A 9,787-nucleotide genomic window follows, 5' to 3' on the forward strand; every position below is an offset into this window, starting at 1 on the left:
CTCATTTATATATATATATAGATTATGTAATTGATTGAGGCCTTGAAATTGAAATCATTAATTTCTTTAGATATTCTTGAAAACAATTTGGGGATTATATTTATAGTTTTTGAAGATAAAAATGGTTTTCTGTCTATTTCCAAGTTTGTCCAATGTCATCTATTTATTTTTAACAGTATTTTTTGTTAACACATAATCAAAATCTTAATTAACATCTCGCTATAATAAACAGGTTAACATGAACTCGTAATAAACACAGAAGACCTTTTATATAGTAATGAGGTTAATTGTGATCAAAATTTTGTCTTTGGTTACAAATTAAACATTATAGTTAACTATTTACAAAAATGTCAATCATATTAGATGTATTTGTGAACCCGTCCACGAGCCAAACCATTTTCGAGCAAGTTTTTTTAACAAGCTTCAAGTCACGAGCTATATTGTGATACATGTAAATATGTATTTCAAAGTGCTCATCTAAATGCAGAAATTATTCATGAGATACAAACCATCTCATCATCACTTATCATACAAGCAATGTCAATCAAGTCTATGAAAAAAGCCATATTTACTCTAAATACAATCTTAATCTCTTGTGTATATAACTTGAATCAAAATCCCAATATCATATCACTAATCAAATATATGCAAGTGAGTTCCTGTCATGATTAGGCTGGGGTCGGCCCCTGGTAGGCGTTGGCGGTCTTTGATAATTAAGCTCCTACAACAAAACAAACATGATTTCCCAACTTTAACAATAGAGTTACTTACTGTTTTCGTCCCTGTGGTTTGTCAAAAATCACTATTTCAGTCCATTAGTTTAAAAATTGCGATTTCAGTCCCTGTGGTTTCACTTTCATAACCATTTCAGTCCCAGTGGTTTCACTTTCGTAACCATTTTAATCCATTTATTATGTTAATAATAATATTCACAACATTTGATTTGATGATCTTAATGTATGAAAGCTACCTGCATCCATGTGTCGTCTTGAACATGCTCTGGAGATGCTTCCGGTGAGTTAAAAGGAGGCGGCAACGGGTGAATCAGTTTAGGAACAACCACCAGTCCTCTGCCGACCACTAGTAAAGCTCCGGCATTGTTTGCGGTCCCTGAATTTAATCGCCACAGTTAGAGAACGTTTGCATTTATTTAATTAATGTCTAAATAATGTTAAGCGAAGGGTACGTAGTACGTACCGCAATAGTTAGTGGCGGAGAAAAGGGTAATCAACTGGCCCTGAGCAAATCGTTCAAACCCATCCATTACGCATTCATGTGCTCTTATAATCATCTGAAGCTTGTTTCTTTTACAGAAGTCTGTAACCCTGTCAGGCTGCAAAAGTAGTGATAAAAAGCCGACATGGCAAAATGGTCTAGTTAACGGGTCAATTAGTTGACCAAAACAGTTTTTTGTCCGAACATTTTAACCATTTCTGTAAACATTAGTGTCAATAATAACGTAACTGTTTGAATAAATTGGTTTAAAATGTTCTATCGGTTAATAATACACTTAGGGACTTACGAGTGTTCACGGTCAAGTTCGGCTGGTTTTGATAAAAATTTTAAGGCAAACCGCGAAGTACGGTTTAGAAAAACGGGCTGGGTTGGTTTGACTGACCGGGCTGGCCGAAAAGGTTTGGTTCGGACGGTTGGAACCAGGTTTTATTGTTTTTTTTTTATTTTTTCATAATAGTTGATTTGTATCAAATTTGGAAAATGATAAAGATGGTTCATGAATATCATAGATATGCATAACTTCAGCCTCCAAAAATGATAATAATAATGATAATAATAATAATAATAATAACAAATTAAATAATAATAATAATAAATTAAGACTAAAGTTAAGTGGTCGGTTCCAAGTCCCGAAACATGGATCAAACAAGTAGACCTAGTTTTTTGAACCATATACTGTGGAACGAACATGCCGATTTGCTTCGGTTTGAGTGGTTCGGTCAGTTAAATGGTTTATGAACACCCTTGCATTGGGTGACTTTCAGCCCATTCGACTTGTTAATTAGCAAATCTTTATACGATTTTATTTATTTGACCCGTTACAGATAAAACATATTCATTAGCAAATGGATCGAAATCTTTATTCAGATTTATTTATCATTGGCACTATTAATTTTTTACTGACTCGCTAATAAACTGCATACATACCCCAAAAGTGACGAGGCCCGGTCCCCTAGCATTTGGCCGTAGACCTTCCACGCTATCGTTTTCTGTCGGGTCAGACCTGCAAAAAGTCAAAGGGAAAAAAAGTCAAAACATGGTTTATGTCAAGCCTTGTGAGTGAAACCTAACAAAACTTGCCATAATAAATCCATCAAGACGAGAGATCCAGTATCCATTGTTATCGGTCTCTCTATTTTCTCTATCTGTTCGACTGAATGTATCGACCTCCCTATGCCACCATGCATACATATTATCTTTTTCTCAATCATCGCCGCAAGCGGAAGATGGTTAAACAGTTGATTGAACCGTGACCATGCCCAGATCCCGTCATTCTCCCCCTGTACAATCATCATACACCAACTGTAAGAACATTTTGAAGACCTTCGGGTCAAATCAGGTGGACTGACCAGTAAACTTTTTTGACCCATTTACCCCTAAACGGGTCAAATCTGCCACCTGTACTCTAAATGAAATCACCAATTACCATTCTTTCGATGCATTCAAGCCGAAATCCAAAGAGTGCATTGATGTCAGCAGCCTCATGGTTCCCACGTATCAAATGCACATTCTCGGGATACTGAATCTGAAAACGATAAAAAAGCCAAAAAAAGGTGAATATAGATTCGTAACTAGAGCTATAAGTTGTACGCGTACCTTAAGCGCAAGAAGTAAAGTGATCGTCTCTAAACTATGTTGTCCTCGATCAACATAATCGCCAAGGAATAAATAGTCAATGTATCTGGTCAACGCAATTCGATTTCAGCACGACTCAAATCCAACAGGTTTAAGATTTTAAATATGAAAATTGGATAGTAAATTTGTAAGCATACGTTATGTCTCCAGCAGTAGATGGAAATCCATATTCATCAAACAACCGCATCAAATCACCAAATTGCCCGTGGAGATCGCCAAACACCTTAATTGGAGCTTTTAATTGAAGAACCGTAGGCTCGTGCAAAAATATTTGTTCGGCTGCATGGCAAAGCTCTCCTACTTCGTAAGAATCAAGGAAAAACCTCCTGTTGGCAGGAGGTTTCCAGTTTCGAGGCCTAAGTAAAGTAGATACGACCTGCAAAATTTAACATAAATATCTCGGTATTTCTATAATAAAAAATGTGAAATGAAAATGTAATTTAACCTTCAGTTTTTTGGTTTAAAAACTGAACCGGTCTTTATCAGCAAAATAAACCGGTTCGGTTTGGAAAAAAAAAAAAAAACGACTTGTACATGTCTACCTTCTTATGCAAGCCTTGAGGTGACGGTTGCCTTGTGAACTTTCTGGTTGGATATGCGCGGTCATTTTGAGAAGGAATCATTCGTCTACTCTCATTTTCAAATTGATTCAAAGATAATTGCCGGATCAACCCACCGAGGTTTCCTACAGTTTCGTTGGCAACCACAACCTGCAGTGTATAAACACCATGTGTTCATTAGCTTTTCACACTATTTATACATATGTATATGACTAAAAAGATCAAGAAACTATCAAATAAGTTTACAAAAAAAAAAAAATAGTAAATTTTGAAAAATTTTTGAAATTTTTGAAAATTAAGAAGACCTAGTGTATTAAAGGGTTGGAGCTTATTGGATATATAACGAGAAAAAAGTGTTATATAGCGAGTTTTTATTACAATGAAAAGGACTGTAACTTCATTGGTCCATAACAAACACAAGACTAAGGTTAAGAAACACATACAGCTCTTGGGTGAAGTGTAACATCTCTCTCGGTATCGCTACCCTCTGAATTGTTTTCGGCAGGTTGCGAGTCATCTGAAACATTTGAAATCATAGCATGTGCCTGTGCGGCTTGCCATACAGCATTAGCAGCCTGTGCTTCAGCGGCAGATGCTTCTGCCAGCCGCTCCATAGATTCCCTGTTCATACTGGAAAGCTAATTTTTGTAATAATTATCTAATTTTGAAAAAAAAAAAAAAAAAAAACCTTTGTGCACTTTTTAACCCATGTTAGCAAAAAAAATTAATAATTTGACCCATTTTAGAATTAAAAAAAAAAAAGCAACCCAATTCGTCGCATTCATAAGTAAAAGGGTCGAAAATTCTACTAAACTTTAACCTACATTATTGGTTTTAGAAAACATGAGTCGCACCCATCACGTACGCAAGGCGCCATGTATATATATTGTAACTAAAATGAAATTCTAGATAATGTTTATTATAATGTATTAATGTTAATCCTTGACATAGTTGTCAATAGCGAATAGCGCACGTTAAGAGACAAGCTACCTAGACGCTACTAACGATAGCGGTTATATAGCGGGCGCTATATCATATTCAGCGACACACTAGAAGGAAAATTACGAAATATTTTATATGTATATTTTATCAAAATACACCGTTTTTTCACCTAAATACGCTATTTATATTAAATTATTATATTAAAACACAAAAAAAAAAACTTAATTGGCATCACTATTTATATTAAAACGAAAAAAAAAACCTAAAATCCCACAATGGAGTTGCTAACCATCAGAATGCAACATACTGCCGCTTCGCTATGCTATTCGCTATAGCAGGCGCTCTGCTCGTTACTAACAGCTATGACTCGTGTAATTCTAGACTTCGACTAGCGCATTTTTAAACAAAGCCTACAGTAGGTTATAGGAATGCGAAGAAAACCAGGCCTAACCTTAATCTGCCAGACGAAGGAGTAGGACCAAACGGGCTCGAATTGTTTGACCTGGGACTTGTCACACCTGAGGTGGTTTCAGATGTTAACATAGGAGCTCGAGAATCCGAATTTTGCGATTCCTCAGCGATAAGAAAATCATCTAGTAACACATCTGCAATACATGAAACAATTTAATATTATGTAACAATACATAAATAAAGTTACATGATACGTTTGATGAGAAAAGGGTATTCTGGGAAGTAACCCTTACCTCCCCTAAGACCGCCATAGACATATATGCGACCACCAACAGATGCAGCGGCATGCCTACCACGCCGCATGAGCTCCAAAGAAGAATCTTCGGTTTGACTTTGACCACCCTTGCTATTATTACGTGAAGAAGTCACCATGCCGTGTCTATCTAACCAAACACCAGCAGCCGTGTCCAAAACTGTAAACGTAATCATGTTGAAAACGTATACATACTTCATCAATAAGGTTACAATCATAGTTGTCAATAGCGAATAACAGACGATAGCGACAAGCTACCTATACGCTGCGTAGCAATAGCGATGAAATAACGGGCGCTATTTTATGTTTAGCGATACACTAGAAGAAATTTCTAGAAATATCTTCCAATAGGCTGTTTTTTTAATCTAAATCCGCAATTTATATTAAATACTTATATTAATACGTAAAAAGGGCCTAAAATCCCGCTATTTATATTAAAACGAAAAAAAACCCGAAATCCCGCTATTTTCACGCTATGGAGTTGCTAACAATCAGATTGCGCAACGCCGAGATAGGGTCGCTCGGCTATGAAGCGCGCTATAGCAAACACTATTATCGCAACTGACAACAGCGATTACAATTTATGTTATAAATATAACCAAAATTAACCTGCAACAGCTGCTTCACCATCTACTGCTCGTCCTCCCCTCAAAACACCTCCGGTAACGTGCAATCTAGCACCAACAAACACCTGATGACCAACAAATTTATATACACATATTAGATGATTAATTAATATCTTCAGTTTTATTAATATTCACTGACAGGGATACAAAAAATAAATAATACTACTTACGGCTGCATGTTGGTATCTTGGTGACGGTGAAACTCCGGGTGCAGGTGTCCATTCCCATTGACCATTCTTATGCATGAGCAATCCATAGGCATCTGCTAGCGGCTGCAAATGCAATACACACACAAAAACAATAGTTTCAAGGACAATATAATGCTAGTATATATTCAAAATAAAATTTATAATATTTCCATACATTTATAAGTAGAGTTATTAGTAAGACAATGCTGAGAATAAGCTATAGAAATAGCGCATACCGTGCCTAAGATGTCTCTTCCACCACAAAGCAAAAACATACCATCTGTGCGGGCACTAGCAGTTGCATACCTGCGAATTGTAACATACGAATATGGTAATTATGCATCTTACCCTTAAATTTACTCTTTGGATGTATGTAGTCAGTGGCGAAGCTTGAGATTTCCAACCGGGGGGTCGAAGACGTATATACCAAAAATTTCTATAAAACCGAAGGGTCAAAAACGTATATACCCAAAAATTTCTGTACGGAAGCTACATACTCTCCACTACTGAGTGAAAAGTTCGGGGGGTCGGCCGCCCCCACAAAGCTACGCCCTTGTATGTAGTTGACTTGATAGTTGATACTTCATTTGTAACTCGAAAAACCATGTGACTTACTTTACTCTTACCTATTAAGTTTTTTTTATAATTAGAGTAAACTGCCATTTTGGTCCCTGTGGTTTGGTCACTTTTGCCACTTTAGTCCAAAACTCAAAACTTTTTGCATCTGGGTCCCTGTGGTTTCAGTCTTATTGCCATTTTGGTCCAAAAATAAAATCAGGTCATATTTGTCTTATAAAATCCTGCTATTTTGTCCTTTTCCGCAAGGACAAAATGATCATTTCTTTTTTATAAATAAATACCATATTTTATAAGACAAATATGACCTGATTTGCCTCTGAGAAAAATGACAAAATTGCAGGATTTTATAAGACAAATATGACCTGATTTCATTTTTGGACCAAAATTGATAGGAATCGACCCTCGAATCACCGGTTCAAAACAAACAATAAAATTTAAGATAGTTCTACGGTTCGTTTGGATATAGAAAACACCACCAAACAAACGGTAGGGCTGCGATGTCGTAACCGAAGATACAGATTCACCACTTCGGTTCAGAAATCGTGTCTAAGAACACCACCCAATGTGCCAAAATTGAGCTAGCATAGACAATTAATTTAACTCTCACACTCGAGAGATAAATCAACAAAATTCTTTTCTCAAAACATAAACTCACTGATGTCCATCTCGTGCTTTACAAAATACATAGGAAAATAAAAAAACTAACAACCCACGTTCCTATTTTTAAGGTAATGGAAATAAACTAAACCAACTGCATGAAAAGAAATAAAATGCATGAAAAAGAAATAAAGTATTAGAAAATGGGTGAAGCCTTTAAACATGTTAACGTGGGGTTCTTCATAATGGGGCTCCATTTTTCTTCAACAACCCATGGTCATTGGCCCACCCGTTTCGAATGACCCGAACCCGCTGCTATCAAAAATGGCAATAAAATTGAAACCACAGGGACCCAGATGCAAAAGGTTTGAGTTTTGGACTAAAGTGGCAAAAGTAACCAAACCTCAGGGACCAAAATGGCAGTTTACTCTTATAATTATAATGAAAGTTTTGGTACGGTCTGGTTTTGTAACGATAAGTTTGTTTTCTAATTGTAATCTTTTATAAATAACTACTTGCAATATTTGATTCACTTCTTAACAACGAATAAGAATCAACCGGGCTATACAGTAAAAGATTAAGATGTATTCAAAAGGCTAATATAATGGTAAGGAACTATTTTGACTATTTCAGAGCCATGACTAGGCGAACAAAAAGGCCATTGAAGTCGTATGACAAATGACAAATTAATACTTTAGTCACAACTAAATTATGTACTTACATTCTAGCAGACGGTTTATCACCTTCTGGATTTAGTTTCTGCCAAGCGTATGGTTTTTGCGCAGTATCCAAAGCCCAAGCGTCTGAAAGCACTTTCTTTCCTAGAAGACAAGAAGACGTTGCTATTTTAAGTCTATGTACTAAAGATGTAGTTTATGAAATGGCACGTTCCAAAACGAGCCACGGTTTAGAGCGCGTTGATTTTCCATTATAAAAACAGAAAAAAAAAACAAATTTAAAAAAAAAAAAGTTTGCAAATAAAAGACGTTCAAGCATTTCACATAACAAATTAACCCCCTTTTCCTTTTAACTGATTTCAAGATTCCAACAACAAATGACAAAAAGTTCGAGAAACTCATAATGTGCATAGATGTGATAAACTCACCATCGTTGCCACTAACAGTAACAAGATATCGTTGGGCTACCAAATCCATTACATGTCCATACCGAGGGCCGGGACCCTCCCCTCTAACAACAACTCTGCACACCAAAAAAAAAAATAACAAAAACAACTACTACTTCAAAATAACAAGAAGACATAAACTTGACTGCACGCATTTACCGGTGCCATTTATATTTGTCATTAGTCAAGTCGAGCACGTAAAGATCGTCCGTCGAATGCCCAGCAGGACCTATCCCACCCTAACAACATCACAAATTTATCAAACCAAAAAACGTAAACTCTACACATTTCATCGTAAACCTACTCTTCAAAGTAAAGTCACCTGAAACGCAACCATGGTTCCCACAACCGCTGCTGCGTGAGCAGCCCTCGGTGAAGGTGCCTCGCCTGCTGGTTGAATTCTGCCATTTTTTCACAAATTAACACTCGAATTCTACAATAACCAATTGCGTTAATCCACGAACAAAGTATAACTGAAACCAACCTGGTCCATTTCCTAGTAAGAACATCATACACATGAACCGAATTCGTGACACCATCTAACCCTGAAACTCAAACATTTCAACTAATTAGTACACAATTCTGATAAAAATAAGGAATGAAGGATGGACAAATAATAGTTTACGGATTCCGGGGACTGCGGAGGAGGGTCCGCCGCCAATAGCGGTGGCGCCACCGAATAAGATGAGGCGGGGGCCGTTGGTTTTGGTGGGTGCGATGGCGGTGAGAGTGTGGGCGCAGCGGGGACCCGGAGCGTCATCTTCAGTGTCCCAAAAAGTCTGTAATGGATGATAGGTTGGAGCTGGTTGCATCCACTGCTTTGAACCCATCAAAGCCAAAACCCGATGAGATTTGTTGTAAGCAAGCAAGCCTTTTACGGGTCGGACTACTTAGAAAGAAATATTTCTGGATCCATGATGGACTATTGTGAAGGGAGGTGGTGCTGTTAAGTGAATCGGGATAATATTGGATGACAGAAAACAGCTGTAGTGATGGAATTAGGTGGAATCGCAGGGTGGGGGGCTACAAGAAAGAAAGAAAAGGGGAAGATCAGATTTAGGAAGATTCCAAGTCTTCGAAAATTCGAAACATTGACCAGGTTTTACAACAGAATAACATGCTACTTTCCCGTGTTTGGATTGGTGTCTAAAAAGTGGGTGTAGATTGTTTATTTTTTTTGAGTAATAATAATAAATAAGTGAGACTATCCGTAGTGAGGTGGAATTGGGCATAAAATGCCCCGAAAACGCCTCATAAAACCTACTACACCGTCATCTCGGCATTTTTGCCTTTTTAATGGCGTTTCTTTAAACACATCTGAGATGAATTTGAATGGCCAATCAGATCCTCCCATATCTGTTTTAAACCCTTTTTTAACTTAAACAAAAAAGAAATTAAAAATCAGATTTCTCCATATCTTCACAAATCTCCACTACACCCCTTTTTAACTAACCCCCCATAATACCCCATATACCACAAGTCACTTCATGCCCAAGAGAGGGGCTTTATGTCACTTCGTCACTACACATGGTCTGAGTAATATAATAATTTTAGGCTCCCCTTGTTCCCACACCCCC

At 37.1% G+C, this 9,787-nt stretch overlaps 1 protein-coding gene across 2 annotated transcripts; it reads right to left on the reverse strand.

Annotated features, from left to right (window-relative positions):
* Positions 1-408: 408 nt before the first annotated feature.
* Positions 409-9,299, reverse strand: LOC110890104 (serine/threonine-protein phosphatase BSL1). Of its 2 annotated transcripts, none has more exons than XM_022137673.2 (21): positions 8,836-9,299; positions 8,695-8,755; positions 8,533-8,611; positions 8,370-8,449; positions 8,193-8,287; positions 7,809-7,908; positions 6,148-6,217; positions 5,894-5,995; positions 5,707-5,788; positions 5,078-5,257; positions 4,825-4,978; positions 3,875-4,052; positions 3,414-3,581; positions 3,009-3,247; positions 2,833-2,917; positions 2,663-2,761; positions 2,317-2,516; positions 2,164-2,239; positions 1,198-1,333; positions 971-1,110; positions 409-721 (listed from the first exon to the last, which is right to left on the reverse strand). In XM_022137673.2, exons 1-21 carry the CDS (start codon positions 9,038-9,040, stop codon positions 638-640), a joined length of 2,613 nt encoding a protein of 870 aa, XP_021993365.1. In that variant the 5' UTR covers positions 9,041-9,299; the 3' UTR covers positions 409-637. The 2 variants fall into 2 exon arrangements, with proteins under 2 accessions (XP_021993365.1, XP_021993364.1); XM_022137672.2 differs by having other exon boundaries at positions 3,875-4,061; positions 8,836-9,297.
* Between the last annotated feature and the right edge of the window lie 488 nt (positions 9,300-9,787).

This window comes from Helianthus annuus, chromosome 11, assembly GCF_002127325.2.
Source record: "Helianthus annuus cultivar XRQ/B chromosome 11, HanXRQr2.0-SUNRISE, whole genome shotgun sequence".
NCBI lineage: Eukaryota > Viridiplantae > Streptophyta > Magnoliopsida > Asterales > Asteraceae > Helianthus > Helianthus annuus.

What these genes read in the sequence shown, in the direction of transcription:
- LOC110890104 (XM_022137672.2), bottom strand. Translation starts at nt 9,040, where the DNA reads ATGGGTTCAAAGCAGTGGATGCAACCAGCTCCAACCTATCATCCATTA. An exon ending in CTCCGCAGTCCCCGGAATCC is followed by an intron (nt 8,756 to 8,835) that starts GTAAACTATTAT and finishes TTTGAGTTTCAG; the next exon opens with GGTTAGATGGTGTCACGAAT. An exon ending in TTGAATGCATCGAAAGAATG is followed by an intron (nt 2,517 to 2,662) that starts GTAATTGGTGAT and finishes ATGATTGTACAG; the next exon opens with GGGGAGAATGACGGGATCTG.